At 38.2% G+C, this 17,572-nt stretch overlaps 1 protein-coding gene across 6 annotated transcripts in view; it reads left to right on the top strand.

Moving 5' to 3' along the window:
• The window catches only part of SOAT1 (sterol O-acyltransferase 1), a 57,475-nt gene that overhangs the window by 9,736 nt on the left and 30,167 nt on the right, over positions 1-17,572 (top strand). The window contains exons 2-5 of one of the 6 annotated variants that reach the window (XM_033428179.2): positions 2,167-2,261; positions 2,609-2,737; positions 3,189-3,245; positions 16,694-16,752. In XM_033428179.2, coding sequence (XP_033284070.1) covers positions 2,617-2,737; positions 3,189-3,245; positions 16,694-16,752 — 237 coding nt within the window. In that variant the 5' untranslated portion in view covers positions 2,167-2,261; positions 2,609-2,616. Of the gene's footprint in view, positions 1-2,089; positions 2,262-2,608; positions 2,738-3,188; positions 3,246-16,693; positions 16,753-17,572 lie in introns of those variants that run through there. The other 5 variants (XM_049700941.1, XM_033428176.2, XM_033428177.2 and 2 more) reach the window with 5 other exon arrangements.

The following is a 17,572-nucleotide window of genomic DNA, read 5'->3' as shown; positions in this document are numbered from 1 at the left end:
GGCCATCTGGCGATTACAGTGTAGGCTGTGGAATCCAGTAGTTCTGGTTTTGAATCCCTGTTCTGCAGTTGGAGAATTATATGATTTGGAGCAAATTAAATCACCTCCCTAACCTATATTTTTCTCACTTGTAAAATGAGCTAATGCCTACCTCTGAAATTGTAAAGGTTGAATAAGAAAATTTAAAGGATTTAGCAGCACAGTGCCTGGTAGGGACAAAACAGCTGCTCATTAAGTCAAAACTGTTGTTGTTACTGCTGCTGCTGGGACTGTTACTTTGAATGGTGAGTAAGATTAGCTAGAAAGGGCAGAGGAGAAACAGCTTTCTAGAGACAGGAAAGACATGGGAAGACATGGTGACCAAAGACAATATTGGGGGAATAAAGTAGTAGTACCTACTTTAAAGATTATGTAGAGATTAAAATAATCATACATGTAAAGCACATAAGCGCTCAGAAGTAGAGTCCCTATTTTTAATTCCACACTATTAACTCCTGTATAACTCCTTTTTGAAACATCTTTGCTCTTTTTGCATCTTTTATTTTTCTGTTTTTGTCCCTGATGTCTACTTCTTTTTGTCTTACTTGAGGGCATCCCTCAGAGTTTAGTTGTCAGTTCTCACTTCTCTAATCTTTTCTGTTGGAGAATTAGATGTTCTTCTGGCTTCCTCTGTCACTGTTACACAAATGATTTTAAAATTTACCAGTTGCCCTGACCTCTTTCCTAGGTTCCTCTTTTTAACTGGATCTTATTGGTCTCCTAAAATTTCTACTTGATATATTCATTTACTCTTCCATAATTCTGTTTCATTTGAGTTCGGAAAAAAATAGAAGGAAACTGATCTAGATTTGTCAGATTTTTAATTTGCCAAGCAGTGATATTTAAGAAAACAATCAAGCTTACCATGTACTCCATTGCCTACAGAAGAGGACATTTAAACATAACCATTTAAAAAGACCATAATCTTAGAATTTTAAAAGTAATGTAGTGAGTACTTCAGTGTGTTTTGCTTTCAGACGGCTGAAAACTTCTACATAGTAAAACACTGCTTTGGAGTAAACCTTGTACTGTCCCAATATTGATCTGCCTAAAATTTGATTTTGATCATATTTTTCAGGGCTTTAAAATGTCTCACTACTGCCTAACTGAAAAAAAGTCCTAATTTTTAGGCCTTTACAGTTTGACCCCAGTTCTTTTTTTCAAGTCTTTTTCCCTCACCACTTTTCTGTTACCAACTTAAAAAAAAAAAAAAAATCCAAATAGTGGGTGGTGTTTGTAGTTTGGATCTGACCCAGGTTCAAATATGACCCTGCCATTAGCTTTGTGGACTTGGGCAAGTTACTGTAATGAGAAGAAGCAAACAGCCTTTGGTGTCCTGGAGCTGCCCTGGTGCAGTCAGCTAGGCCGTGGTGTTGCTGTGACCTAGCCTGGATCTTGAGAGCTAGGCCTTCTGGGTGTTCTGTTGAACACAAACGGTTTCACTGAACATCAGCATCACACAAAGCCATTCTTTGAATATGATGGGTCAAGACAAGCAGAAGACCATGTTATAATCATGTCTTAACACAGGTAAAGACATGCATGTTGCCCAAGTCACAAAATATCCAACATTCCCCTCTCCAGGTTACTGGGAATGATTGTTGATGCTTTACCAATTACAGCTTTAGGCTCCCTCTGGTCTGCCTCCCTACAGAGATTTGATGGTATACCCAATCATCACATTGTCCTCGCTTTCGGCCAGCACTCAAGCCAGAGTGAACCCCCGCTTCTTTGGGCTCTCCCCCAAAATCACGTAGTCAAATCCAAATCCTAAATAAGTCCTTTCTAATATTCTCTTACCAAGATGCCCCACAGTTTCCCATGATGTGCTTGTTCAAACTCAGCTTGTTCAGCCATTGGTATGCTCCTGGTGTGTGGGTGGAAGGCATTGGCAGTAACTACCTGGAACCTTATTTTTCCTCATATAGGAACCAGGAGTAATAACAAGTTTTCTGCAGAGTTTTGAAGATTAGATGAGAAAACTTAAAGCACCTAGCAGAGTCCTGGTAGTTAGTAATTACTCGACGAAAGCTTGTTTCTTGTCCTCTAGTGAAGTAGTCTGATCAGTCATGGTCCCCTGAACAGGGCTTACAAGGACCTTGTTTTCATCCTTTCTCACCCATAAAGTGCTCCATTCTCGTCCTTCAAGACTCAGGTCACATACCTTCTGTTCTGTGAAACCTTTGCACCTCTTAATGATCTCTTCTGTCTCTGCACTTCAGGTATGTATTGTTTTTACCATTGACTTGACTATTGATTGTGCTCTACCTTGTGGCATCTTTGTACTTAACTTTTATTTAATTCTTAATTTTTCATGTACTTACGCCTTGTTTCTTCAACTAAATTTTCTTTAAGAATGGGGGCTGTGTTTTGAAACCAGCCAATTACTTTATAAAGACCAATTTCTTCGTATTTGTTATAGTATCTGGTACTCGGAAAATGCTTAAATGTGATTAAAGTAAAACAAAAGGAAGAGAATATATCATTTGTTGCCTCCCCTAAAAATATGGTGATATTGTGAAATTTGCCTAAGCCGGATACTTAAAGCTTTTTATATCTTCTTTCCTAGACAACACGATGTTGGGCGAAGAGAAGACGTCTGTAAGAAAACGGCTGTCGAAGTCCAGTAAACATGCTGAGGAAAAGGAAGAAGGCCAGAGAGACTGTACAGAGGAGTGCCAAGAGACACCTAGTAACGGTGAGGCTTTTACTGTTTCTGAGGTGAATTGATGAAATAGGCAACAAATTCAGTGTTCTAGAGCAAGGATTGCCATCTCTTTAGCTCTCTTATAAATGGATATGCTGGTAGGCACTGTAAAGTGCAGGGGAGAAAAATAAATTGATTGAAAGAATAGAAAGGAACACATTGGTTTAGTTGCCAGTCACAGCTGCTTTAGGTACTGCTGGTGACACTGGTGTGTAAATTGCTGCACCTCTCATAGAGGTGAGCTTTATTGATGTAAGTGGAGTTTGCAATGTATGCTTTAATTTAGTTTTATATATCTGGTAACGAAGAAACTAGAAAGTAAGCCCTTTTAAATTAACTCATTGAACATTTTTGGGGTATCTACTATGTTTTAGACATCATTCATTCATTTATTCATTCCTTCAACTACCTAACCTGTCAATAATTATTGGTGTCCTGCTAGGTGTTGGGGCTACAGCAGTGATTGATACAGATGTGTTTGCCCTCATGGAGCTCCAAGTTAAGTGAATGAGAACCCCTCTCCTGCCGTTAGCATAATTAGATTATTATAAATAAGTGCTACTAATTACTCTTTTAATAGGTGTAATGAGCTTAATGAGAGTCATTAGCAGGGTACCTAACTTAGTTAGTTCAATACTAGGTTATAAATCTTGGGGGAGTTTTGTTAGTCCTCATGTCCAAGTTTGCTTAACATGAATACAAAGAAGACTATGACACAGTACTTGTTAAGGTCAAGGTTTGTGCTTAAGATTGATAGACCTGTAAACACAACTTCAACTGATGTCATCTATTGAATCAGGCTATTTATTTTTGCGGTGACATTTGTATAGGTTTGATTTCAATGAGGATTTGAAATTTGAGGCTTGTTTGGTTAACAAATAGGTGTGGAACTTTCTGAGACAGGTTGTCTTTGGCATCCTGAGACTTCTTTCATAAAGAAGAGCTTTTGCTTTTCCTACTTAAATTTAATTGTAAATTATATACAGCAGCTGGATCCAGGAATATAAATGTTGCTGCTTAAGTTTGCATAATGTAGTTTATTGATTGTTGGACTCTTAATTAGCTATTTATGAAATATTTATATTGTCATATGGACTAGTTTCGGTGTGATATAAAATGTGAAATTTGTGCAAAAGGGTACGCCAACATTGGGTAGAAACTTTCCCCTTCCTTGATTTAGGGACTGGGTGCTAATTCACATTGTCTTTTTATTGAAACTTTCTGTTACCAGTATGATTTTCTCACTATGTCCCATTTTTTAAAGAAAAGCTTTTAAACTATTCTAATTTCCACATGTTTTCAGTACTCCTTATAGCCTCAGTTCATTAAGTTTTAATCATTCCAGGTTTTAATGCAGATAATAAAAATTGAATTGTTTAGCCTAAAACAAGAAGTCTGACCTCCTCCTTGGTTTAATGTAACTAACGCTGATCTGAAAATTGCATGTGTTTCTCCACTTACTTTAACATTGGTTCACTTTGGGGGAGTAAGCAGATGGGTAAAATGTGACCTTTGAGTAGTGAGGGCTTAAAGGACACCATGCCATGCCAGTCATCGTGGCCTACCAGCCAGGCCCAGGGGCATCTGCACCTCTTGGGGGCCTGTTAGAAATGGCCCACCTCACACTTAATTGAATAAAAATTTCATTTTAATAAGTTCTTGGGGGATTCATATGCAGGTTAAAGTTTGAGACACAGCTCTTAGAGTGACAGTTCTCATTTGGGATGTGTATTAGTCAGAGTTCTCCAGAGAAGCAGAACCAATAGGATATATATATAGATATATAAAAAGATTTATTATGAAGGGTTGGCTCAGATGGAGGCCGAGAAGTCCCACAGTTTTACTGTTTCTCTGCTGGAGGCCCACGTACTTCTGAGTACCTTGGCTTTCAGCTCTTGGCTACTGTGAATACTGCTGCTGCTATGAACACAGGTATTCAAATATCTCTTCAAGACTCTGCTTTCCATTCTTCTGGATCTATACCCAGAAGTAGGATTGCTGGATTCTGTGGTAGTTCTATTTTTAATTTTTTGAGGAACTGACATAATGTTTTTGATTGCGGCTGCACCATTTTACAGTTTCACCAGTGGCACACAAGGGTTCCAATTTAACCACATCCTCACCAGTGCTTGTTATTTTCTGTTTTTGTTGTTGGTGGTTGGTTTGTCTTTTTAATAGTAGCCATCCTAATGGGTGTAGGGTGATACCTCACTGTGGTTTTGATTTGCGTTTCCCTAATGATTAGTGGTGTTGAGCACTTTTTTACATACCTGTTGGCCATTTGTATATCTTCCTTGGAGAAATATCTATTCATATCCTTTGGCCATTTTGTTTTGTTGGGTTATATGCTTTTTTGTTGTTGAGTTGTAGGAGTTTTATAATATTATAATATTCTGAATATTAACCCTTCATCAGATATGATTTGCAGATATTTTCTGCCGTTCCATAGGTTGTTTTTTCACTTTGTTGACTGTGTTCTTTGCACAGAAGTTTTTAAGTTTGATATGATTCCATTTGTCTATTTTTGTGTTTATTGCCTGTGCTTCTGGTATCATATCCAGGAATCTTTGCTAAGGCCAGTGTCATGAAGATTTTTTCCTATGTTTTCTTCTAGTTTTAGAGTTTTGGGTCTTACATTTAGGTCAATAATCCATTTCGAGTTATTTTTTATATTGTATAAGTTAAGGGTTCAACTTCTTTCTTGGGCATGTGGATATCCACGTCCGTTTCGGGAGTATTGCCATATGTGGTAGGCTGGAAAACGCCCCCTCTCCCAAAAGGTCCTAAAACCTGGAACCTGTGAATGCTGCTTTATCTGGCAGGAAAAGGGGGCAGAGGGGTCTTTGATATAATTAAGTTGGGAATCTTGAGATTATCTTGAATAGCCTCCTGGGCCCTGAATGCAGTCCTGTATATTATAAGTGGGAGGCAGAGGGAGATTTGATGACACACAGAGGAGAAGGTGATTTGAAGATGGAGCAGAGAGAGATTTGTAGATGCTGGCTTTGAAGATTGAAGTTCAATGGCCAAAAGCCAAGGAATGCTGCTAGCTACCACAAGCTGCAGAGCCAGGACTGGATTCTAGAGCCTCCAAAGGGAGTGGGGCCCTGCCGTGACACCTTGATTTCAGCTTGGCCTCCAGAACTGAGAGAGAATTTCGGTTGTTTTAATCCACCAAGTTCGTGGTAATTTGTTACAGCAGGTGCAAGAAACTAATACACTATCTTAACAATATTAAGTCTTTCAACCCATGAACATGGGATGTCTTTCTATTTACAGACATACCTCGGAGATATTGTGGGTTCGGTTCGAGACCACCGCAATAAAATGAGTATCACGATAAAGTGAGTCCACATGAAATTTTTGGTCTCCCAGTGCATATAAAAATTATGTTTATGCTACTACTGTAAACTATTAAGTGTGCATTATGTCTAAAAAAAGACAGTGTACATACCTTAATTAAAAAAGACTTTATTGTTAAAAGAGTGCTGACCATCATCTGAGTCTTCCTCAAGTTGTAATCTTTTTGCAATAGTAACATCAGAGATCACTGATCACAGATCACCATAACAAATATATTAATGAAAAGTTTGAACTACTGTGAGAATTACCAAAATATGACAGAGACATGAAGTGAGCAGATGCTGTTTGAAAAATGGTGTCGATAGCCTTGCTCAGTGCACGGTTGCTACAAACCTTCAATTTGTAAAAACAAAAACCAAAAAATCCTGCAGTATCTTCAAAGTGCAATAAAACGAGGTATGCCTGTATTTAGGTCTTTGATTTCTTTCAACAATGTTTTATAGTTTTAAGTTGATAAGTTTTACACTTTTTTTGTTAAATTTATTTCTAAATATTTTGTTCCTTTTGCTGCTGTCGTAAGTGGAATTTTCTTAATTTCATTTTCCAATCATTTGTTGCTAATGTGTAGAAATGTAGCTGGTTTTTGTATATTGATATTGTATCCTGCAACCTTGCTGAGCTCATTTATTAGCTCTAAGAGTTTTGTGTGTGTGTGTTTTGTAGTATTTTCTATATACAAAATCATGCCATCTGCACATAAGAATTCGTTTTATTTCTTCATTTTCAATCAACATGCCTTTTATTTCATTGTCTTGCCTCATTGCCCTTGCTAGAATTTCCAGTAAAATGTTGAACAGAATTGGCAAGAGTGGACATTAGGCATTCTTGTGTTGTTTCTGATCTTAGGGAGAAAATTTTCAGTTTTTCTGTTAATTATGTTAGCTGTGGATTTTTGTAGGTGCCCTTTATCAGGTTGGGGACATTCTCTACCTTTCTCTTAATTTACAGGTAATGCCTATTCTTGACTACCATTTATTTTGCTGCATTGTTCATTTGATAGCTAATTAATGAGTAAATATGATAATGACCGCTAACAGTTTATCATGTGCCAGGCACTGTTTTAAGTGTTTAACAAATATTAACTTGGTTAATATACTTCTAATTCTATTCAGTTTCTGTGTTCTTTGAGATATGTACATAAGTATTTGAACAGAGAGAACAACCTGCCTTTTCTAAAGATTGAGAGTCCCTTGGCAAAAATATATGAAAAAAAGTTAATATCATTGTTATTCTGTAATTTAGCCCCTTCATCCAATTTATGCATCTAATCATAAAACTGGCCAGTCCACATAGAGCTTTGATCAACTGAGTAGGTTGAGAACACATTTTTTTCCCCTTAGAATAAAAGCAAAACATATTTGTTTTAGAAAGTGCAGATAAGCAAATGTTCAAGTGTTTATGATTTTTCCTTGGCTACATTCCAAGAAATTGTTTTTAGGTCATAAGATTTATTGGGTGGGTATTGCCAAATTGCTCTCTGGAAATATTGCGCTCCCAGTAGCCATATGAGAGTGCCTGTTTCTTCAACCTTCTTCAGTCATGGATGATGTGACCTTTTGAATAAACTCTATGGCATTTTGAGAGATGACAGATTCCACTTTGCTTGAAAAAGGTTTTGTACAATGAGACATAGTTAAAAGCAGCAGTAAAGCTATTGAATATTAATTAGTACCTTTTGTACTTTTTAAGGTCAAAAGAATGAGTTTGGATATCTTGGTTCATTTTAGGAAGATTAGTTAAAAGAAATGGGAGTTACTAGCTGATAATTTGATAACTTAAAAAAATTTTTTTAATTAATTTATTTTATTTTATTTATTTTATTTTTGGCTGTGTTGGGTCCTTGTTGCTGCATGCAGGCTTTCTCTAGTTGTGGCGAGCGGGAGCTACTCTTCCTTGCAGTGCACATGCTTCTCATTGCAGTGGCTTCTCTTGTTGCGGTGCATGGGATCTAGGTGCGTGGGCTTCAGTAGTTGTGGCTTGTGGGCTTGAGTAGTTGTGGCACATGGGCTCTAGAGCTCAGGCTCAGTAGTTGTGGCGCACGGGCTTAGTTGCTCTGCGACATGTGAGATCTTCCTGGACCAGGGATCGAACCCATGTCGCCTGCATTGGCAGGTGGATTCTTAACCACTGTGCCACCAGGGAAGCCCTGGGTTTTTTAAGATTCAAATATTTGATCCATCTGAAATTTATTTTGAATAATAAGTGAGCTAGGGATCTAATTTGACAGGTTTTCAAAATGGCCAGCCAGTTGTTTCAACATTATCTATTAAATCTCATTTTCTGTATGATATTTATATACTGACCCTCATTTCTAGTTCAGGTTCCTTTCTCTGTAGCAGTGTAGACATGTGATTAGTAGACAATTTTGAAAGGTTTTTGAGGTCGATGGAGCAATAGAGGATGATTTAGATGTATTATACCTTTTTTAAAAAAATTTATTTTTGACTGTGTCAGGTCTTCGTTGCTGTGCATGGGCTTCCTCTAGTTGCGGCGAGCGGGGGCTACTCGTTGCTGTGCACAGGCTTCACATTGCAGTGGCTTCTCTTGTTGCGGAGCATGAGCTCTAGGCGTGCGGGCTTCAGTAGTGCATGGGCTTAGTTGCTCAGTGGCACATGGGATCTTCCTGGACCAGGGATCGAACCTGTGTCCCCTGCATTGGCAGGCGGATTCTTTTTTTTTGCGGTACACGGGCCTCTCTCTGTTGCGGCCTCTCCCGTTGCGGAGCACAGGCTCCGGACGCGCAGGCTCAGCAGCCATGGCTCACGGGCCCAGCGGCTCCATGGCATGTGGGATCTTCCCGGACCGGGGCACGAACCCGTGTCCCCTGCATCAGCAGGTGGACTCTCAACCACTGCACCACCAGGGAAGCCCGGCAGGTGGATTCTTAACCACTGCACCCCTAGGGAAGTCCCTATAGATGGATTATACTTTTTTTTTTTGTATCTCCCCTTTTGCTTCTAAGATTGATAAATGATTGGTTCTTTCAAGGACTACTCCTAAACCCAACCATCCTTAGACATAAAGATGGCTTTCACATGACTCTTTTGGATTACTTATATCTCTATGGAGAGCAAGGTGAAGCTGGGATGAAGATCTTCTAAGGCATGGTCAATGAGAGTTTTTTAGAAAATTATTAGGATTTTAAAATGAGTTTGAACTTCTCTAGGCAGTAAAAACCTGCTAGTCAGTGCCTACACATTAGCTAATTTTGTACTTACCACAAGGAGACAAAGAAAATGCTAGTTAAAAGAAGTGAAACTAAAAGAAGTGGAACTTGAAAAATGGTGATTCATCACTGCCTAGTAGGCCTTAGTCATCATTAGGAATTTAGTCACTATAAGTAGGCCTTGATTTTTAAAATTTAATAAATTAATTAATTTTTAAATCTTTTATTGAAGTACAGTTGATTTACAATGTTGTGTTTCTGGTGTACAGCAAAGTGGTTCAGTTATATATATGTATATTCTTTTTCATATTCTTTTCTATTATGATTTATTACAGGATATTGAATATAGTTCCCTTTGGTATACAGTAGGACCTTGTTTATCTTTTTTTTTTTTTTCTTATTTTTAAAAAATTCTTGACTGCACTGCACAGCTTGCAGAATCTTAGTTCCCCAACCACTGATCGAACCTGGGCCTACACCAGTGAAAGCCCCGAGTCCTAACCACTGGACCTCCAGGGAATTCCCTATCTATTTTATATATAATTGTTTGTATCTGCTAATCCCAAACTCCTGATTTATCCCTCCCTAACCCCCTTTTCCCTTTGGTAACCAGAAGTTTGTTCTCTATGTCTGTGAGTCTGTTTCTGTTTTGTAAATAAGTTCATTTGTATCACATTTTAGATTCTACATATAAGCGATATATGATATCATCCCACACAGCTTGCGGGATCTCAGTTCCCTGACCAGGGATTGAACTGGGGGCCTGTCATTGAAAGCCTGGAATCCTAACCACTAGGCCACCAAGGGAACTCCTTGCAGCAAGTTTAATGAGGATGAGAATTTAGAAATTTGGAGGCCATAGTGACTCCAGAAAAGGAAGAGTTGCAGAAACATGTTGGAGATGAATTGCTAGTGAGACAGTGAAGATAGGAAGTACAAACCACTTTTCCAGGACATTTTATATTAAAAGGAAAAGACAGCATGAGTTGGGTCTTGAAAGATAAGAGGTTCATGGGAAAGGGCTGTTGTTTGTTTCCAAAGGACATTGTTTCCAAAATTTCAGTTATTTATAATTTTGCCATTATCTCTGTACCATATTTATTATTATGTAATTTAAAGAAAATTTCACTAAAAAGAAGAATCTTCATCCTAAGCAGTAAATTCTATGAAGTGATAGTTTGTTTCAGTTACATATTTGTTTCCAAAACGTTAAGTAAATATGTAATACTTCACAGATAAATTTTGAGTACCACTTATGACATCAATATCATAATTTCAGAAAATTTTTAAAGACTACTTTTGTGCTGAATGTAATGTGGACAAAATAAATGGCTCAGTGTGTTGAATGATTTGAACAGTTTCTCAAAGGACATATAAAGGATCAAGGCAATATAGTTTAAAGGGGTAGTCTTGAAAAAGAGATGGGCTACCCCTTCCTCTGACAAAGGAATAGTGGAGAAGAGGATTAAAGATAGTGAAAATTAAGATAGAAGACATTTCAGGAGTTGGTCCCCAAAATGATCAACTGAAGTTTGCTTTGTAAGGCTGGGACTTGAAGGTGGAAAATGTTTGGAACTACGCTTGGGAGGAATGTTATAGAAATTCATCAAGAGGCAGAGACAAAGATTTCATTTTTATTGCAGGCCTGGTTAACGCTAGACAGCAACAGTTTATAGTGGGCCCATTTTCTGTATTATATTTCTGCAGTGCATGGCAGTTTGAAATCAGAGAAAGCAGATAGCAGGCAATATCTGGGATTGGGATGTGGCTAGGTGGGTCCAAGAAATTAGTGGCGTTGATGAGGGAAGGATAGAAATAATGACAGAGGGTTAGTGACTGTAGGCTGGGTAAGAAAACTGGGAAAGCAAAAGAATAATTTCCATCAGAAGGAACCCCGTTTCCCTGTGCCTCTCTTTAGAGCAATGAAATCTTTCCTAGAAATTGCCCAACAGACTTCTCATGTCTCACTGGCCAGAACTAGATTACAAGTTATGCTGTCTTCCTTTACCTCTTTACTCTTTTCTACCCTACTTAGAGTCCAGAGCATCAGCCTCCCCGGGCACAATCAAATGGCTTCCATGCCCTCTGGTTTCTGGTAGGGTTCGGTCATGGTTGGGGTGGGTGGCATTGATAGGAGGTCCAAGGGCAGAGAGTAAGGTGTGTGTTTATAACATAGGTTCCCTCTGTGCTGAGTAACCATCTCTTCTATCTAATAGTTCTCTCCAGGGAGTTCTCTTTGGGTTTCCTAAACCATTTCCCTCCTTTGCCCTTTCAGGATAGTAACAGCTTTCCTGTTGCTTGTTACTAGCCCTAGAATGCTACACCATCCTTTGTTGCTTTTCTTAAATTTGCCCACACATTTATACAATAGTTCCTTTACACTCTTCTCAGTTAAACCTGAGTGGGCCATATCTGACTGGTGCTCGTGCCCATTCTTAAATCAGTCTCTGGCAAGGGGAATGAAACACATGCCCTTGTGGCGGAAGCAACTAGCATTGTTCACCACAGTCAGGTGAGATTATAAAAAATAACTGTGCATACCTGTCAGTTTTGTCAGCCAGACTCACGGTAAATTCAGCCATCTAGAACAGGAGTTGTCATACACAGCCACTTTCATTCATTTATGGCTGTATAGTGCTTTTGGACCATATGGCCCCCAAAGCCTGAAATACTTACTCTCTGGCCCATTACAGAAAAAAATTGCTGACCCCTGATTTAGAACTACACTGTTCAGTCTGGTCCGGTTGAGCACTTGAACTGTGACTAGTCTGAATTGAGATAACACCAAAGTTGTAAAATACATACCACATTTCAAAGACTCACTTTGCACCTGTTTTTAGTTTTTCATGTGGTTCCCAGGAAATTTTAAATTACATAATGTGGTTCACATTATGTTTCTGTTGGGCAGCACTGATCTAGAAAGTAACTGGTAACCTAGAAGGTAAGGAGTTAAAAGCTGCCCTTAGGCAAAAGCCTATATTAAGTACAGTATTGTAAAGCAAAGAGAGCTTGGTACTTAGAGGCATTTGACTCAGGGTCAAGTCCCAGAAAACCCAAGTCCTTACAAGTCTTCATGCTGTTTCCATTGCCTGAAATAATCTTTCTAATACCTTGTGCACTGTGATTTTTCTTTATCAGTTGAGTCAGCTCAAATATTGACTTGCTCTGCAAAAGCTCTCTCCACCCTGATGATCCCACAGCCCTTCTGTGTATTGTAATTATCTATGTTTGCATACTTCTATTGCGATCCTAAAGGAGGGGTTTGGAATACATGCCTAGTACCTCGTATGTATTGGGTTCTCAGAGGGTTTTTATTTAGTGAGTGAGTATATAATTGAATGAATAAATGCGTTACTAATTTAATAAGCTTGGTTATTTATCTTTTCCTTCTGGGTAACATTGGCAGTAAATTTGGCATAGTAGCGTAAGTACAGGATTGTTACAGGAATCAGATTTGGTGAAGAGCCGTGAAGAAGCAACCCTAGTAGAAAGGCACAACTTTCTGGAGCTGTTTAGTGTGGGCTCCGTTGCTCTCATTTCAGTCCTACTAAAGGTGTCACTATAATAGCACAGTGCAATAAATGATCTTTTATTCAACATAAAGATTATGTACAGTCTCTCTTTTTTTTTTTAAGGTGGTAAAGCATGTAATAATTTTAGGAAGGTCTTTGTCAAAACTGGTTCAAATTAGATTTTTGATACTTCAAGGAGTAAATTTTTAAATACTCAATTCAATGTTGTAGACTTTACAAGGGTGAGGTAGTGTTCATGAAGATAAATGTTGCAAGCCTGACTTCTTAGAGATAAGAGGGTTAGGAAAAAACAAAATCTAGAGGAGCTTTCTTTAAGGATTTATCTTTGGGTCTACTAATAGGTATTATCAGTTAATGATCAGTTATCAGTTAGTGATATTAATAGATCTAGGCAGGTATTTCAGAAATTGCATGACCCTCAGGCCTGGCTTATCCCTATTTCATGGCCAATGTTTTAGAAATTTAGAAACCTTGAGTTGACTTATGTGGTTGGGTGTCTGTACATAGTTCTTTATTTTTTAATTTTAATTTTATATATTTTAAACATTTATTTATTTATTTATTTATGGCTGTGTTGGGTCTTTGTTGCTGTGTGCGGGCTTTCTCTAGTTGCGGCCAGTGGGGGCTACTCTTTGTTGCGGTGCACGGGCTTCTCATTGCAGTGGCTTCTCTTGTTGTGGAGCATGGGCTCTAGGTGCACGGGCTTCAGTATTTGTGGCACGTGGGCTCAGTAGTTGTGGCGCAGGGGCTTAGTTGCTCTGCGGCTTGTGGGATCTTCCCAGACCAGGGATAGAACCCACGTCCCCTGCATTGGCAGGTGGATTCTTAACCATTGTGCCACCAGGGAAGTCCCTGTATATAGTTCTTTAAATCACTGGATGTTAGCTTTTAGAGTATTATTCTTTTGATTTTTATGACATTTAAGTTTGGGTGGGTAGCAAGAAAGTAATTTTGAATATTGTGTGAGGTTAGTTTTAAGGTGAAAGAAAATGAATTGAATTGGATTTTTAATATATTTTTCTTTGACTTTATATAACTTTACTGTCACTTGGAGCGGGGCCTTTAGAGATTCTAGTCTAAGTGAGAAAAAACTCTTTCCCTGCTTTCCAGACCCTGACTCCTCAAAGCCAGTTTGAATGGTGGTTAGGTTATTTATGGATAGACAGATTACTTTTGGGAATGATGCACAGGTAGTGAGAATTAATCTTTGGCGTCTTCTTCCCCATCCCCCTATGGTAATTAGTTGAAGGAAAGAAGTTTCTGTATTCATTTATTTATGAAGTAAATAACTTATTTATGAATCCATGGTCTGGTCATAGATGGTAGAGAACTAAATAAAAGTATTTTTACAGTTGATGGAAAAATCAAATGGATATTTGTTTTACCTTCATATTTCTTACCTAATAAGTTACCAATTTGGGAATATTTTCAAAATTTATCCTCTCCTGTCCATTCTCAGTGCTATTGTTTTGGCTTATGGCGACATCATTTCTTGTCAGGATTTATTGCATTTCTCTTATGTGGTCCTTTCTTCCTCTCCTGCCAGAGAGTGGGGTTTTCCAATATCAGATCAGTTACTATTCTGTTTAAAATTCTTAGTTTCCTCAAAGCCCTTGTTGCGATACGCACAGGCTCTCTGCGATATGACCTCTAGCCTCCTTCCCAGTCATAAACTTCACTATTATCAACAGTTGAAGATATTATTTCACTGTTTGCCGGCTTCTGTTGTTGGTGTTGATGAGTCAGACACTCAGCATAATGGCAATTCTCTTGAAGGTGATATTTTCTTCCTGGGTGCTTTTAAGAGTCCTTTTGTGTTTTGTTTTTAAATAAACCTCTGTGTTACACAGTTTCACTATGATGATTCTTTACCCTGCTTGGGATTCTTTGATCTTCCTTTGATGATTGGCTCTTTTTTAACACTTCCAGTAAGTTCTCGGCCATTATTACTTCAAATTTTTCCTCTCCTTATAGAGCTTTCATTAGGTGCATTTTGGACCTTCTCCATGCCTTTTTTCCAAGTGGAATATTGTGAAACGATATAAAGAATCAAAATGTCCAATAGAGGATTAAATAAATTCTATTTCAGTCATAAAAATAGAATAGTAGACCAATAAAAATGATGTGGAAGAATATATAATGATATGCAAAGATACTAACAATATGTTAAATGAAAACAGTTTACCAAACAGTATTCATAATGACTCTGTTTTTATAGTATGTATATTTATAATATTATATTTAATATTATTATTTAATTTTTGCCAAAGTAAAAGGACAAATAATATTTACCAAAATGTTAAAATTAGTTGCTTGCATATCATAGGATAATGAGCGATCTTATTAGATCGTTTTTTGGAGGCTTGGATTTTTAATTTTCTATAAATGGGAGGGGGGTTTTCATTTCTCTTGTGTATTTACCTAGGGGTGGAATTTCTGGGTTAAATGGTACCTCTGTGTTTACCTTTTGAGGAACTTCCAGACTTTTTCAAAAGCATTGTGTCATTTTACATTCTCACCAGCAATGTAGGAGGGTTTTAATTTCTCCATGTTCTGGTCAAAGCTTTTTTCTCCTCACTTAAAAAACTGTTTTGGGACTTCCCTGGTGGCACAGTGGTTAAGAATCCTCCTGCCAATGCAGGGGATGTGGGTTCGATCCCTGGTCCAGGAAGATCCCACAACTCTCAGTTGCTTCCAGGTCTCTGGAGCAACTGAGCCCATAGGCCACAACTACTGAGACTGTGCTCTAGAGCCTATGAGCCACAACTACTGAGCCCATGTGCTGCAACTGCTGAAGCCTGCGCACTCTAGGGCCCGCGTGCCGCAACTACTGAAGCCCGTGCACCTACAGCCTGTGCTCCGCAGCAAGAGGAGCCACCGCAATGAGAAGCCCGTGCACCACAACGAAGGGTACCTCCTACTCACCACAACTGGAGAAAGCCCACACACAGCAACGAAGACCCAACACAAACAAAATTTTAAAAATAGTAAATAATAAACTTTGTTTTATTTGTACCAAGCTTATAAACATCATTGTTACAAGTGTTTATTAACACTCTCTAATTGTATTACAGAAAAGCTATCACATCCAATCCCTGAAATAATGCTCTTCTCAAAATTTCCTGCTTGTACAACTCTTTTTCTAGCTTTATTGAGATAATTGACACATAACATTGTAGTAGCTTAAGGTGTACAATGGCCAACACTTATGTGTTTTGATTATAACCATCCTAGTGGGTATGAAATGATATTTCTTTGTGGTTTTGATTTGCGTTTCCCTGATGGCCAGTGATATTGAGCATCTTTTCAGATGGTATTGACCATTTGTATATCTTTTTTGGAGACATGTCTTTTCAGATGCTTAAGTTGGACTATTCGTCTTTACCATTGAGTTGTAGGAGTTCTTTACATATTCTGGATGCAGGTTCCGGATCAGATTTGCAAGTGTTTTTCCCCGTTTTGCGTCTTTTTACTTCTTTGGAGCAGAAACTTTTTTTTTTTTAATTTTTGACCAAGTCCGATTTATTTAGTTTTTCTATTGTTGCTTGTACATTTTACTACTCATAGTTGCAGGATCCATTCACAGAAACTAATTTCCTCTACTGTCAGAATTTCCTATACTGCAGGATCCTGTGATTAATATAGTTGTAAGTACTGTGTGTACATATAGTAGTTTTATTTTTTTTAACTTAGCATTTTTATGTATAAATTTCCTTCTATTTATATTGCCCATGCTTCATTTTTAAGAGTTGTGTCATGTTTTGTGGTTGTACCATAGTTTACATAGTCATCATTTTTTGCTTGTTTTTCAACTTCACGATTTAAATAATGCTGATAGGTAACTATCTCCATCAACCTAAAAGTTATATATATTTTTTTCCTTAGGTCGGATTGATTTAAAACAGCTGATAGCAAAGAAGATACAGTTGACAGCAGAGGCAGAGGTAAGTAACTCCCTCTTCCAGAAACAAAAATGTAGAGTTTTAGGGTAAAGAGTTTTATTCAGTACAATTTTTAATGCTAAACTGTGTAAAGAGTTATTTACCTTTCTTAGCAGTCGACATGAAACAGGAAAATAAGGTCTGCCATCTCATCTTCCTACATAAGAACCAGATTGTTTTTTGTTTTCTTTCTGTACTATCATCCGTCACTCTCATTTTCTGGCTTTTACCAGTAAAACTCAATTTTAGCAAACATGATACAGTTGAATGCTTGTGTAAGTGCTTGTGTAGGTGCTTTATGAAAGTATCTATCATGTTTCATAGTAAATAATAGGCCTTCAATAAACATTGAATCTGAATTTAGAAGTAGATTCCCTGTTATGGATATAGAAGAAATAGAAATATCAACTCACAAACAACATCAAGACATTTCAGGGAATTCCTGGCTGTCCAGCAGTTAGGACTTGACGCTTTCACTGTGGTGGCCCGAGTCCAGTCCCTGGTTGGGAAACTAAGATCCTGGAAGCTGTGTGGCACAGCCAAAAAATAACTAAATAACAGACGTTTCAAGCAGGGCAAACAGTTCTACAAGTTAGAATTCAGCAGTGACCTCAGGAAATTCTGGAGGACAAAGAACACTTAAAAAAAAAACGGCAAAAAAAACTGGGACTTCCCTGGTGGCACAGTGGTTAGGAGTCCTCCTGCCAATGCAGGGGACACGTGTTCGCGCCCTCATCTGGAAGATCCCACATGCCATGGAGCAACTAAGCCCGTGCCCCTCAGCTACTGAGCCTGCGCTCTACAGCCCGCGAGCCACAACTAC

The sequence above is a fragment of the Orcinus orca genome, chromosome 1, assembly GCF_937001465.1.
Source record: "Orcinus orca chromosome 1, mOrcOrc1.1, whole genome shotgun sequence".
Classification (NCBI taxonomy): Eukaryota; Metazoa; Chordata; class Mammalia; order Artiodactyla; family Delphinidae; genus Orcinus; species Orcinus orca.
Note: the sequence above shows the minus strand (reverse complement) of the source record. Positions and strands in the feature narration are given on the sequence as shown.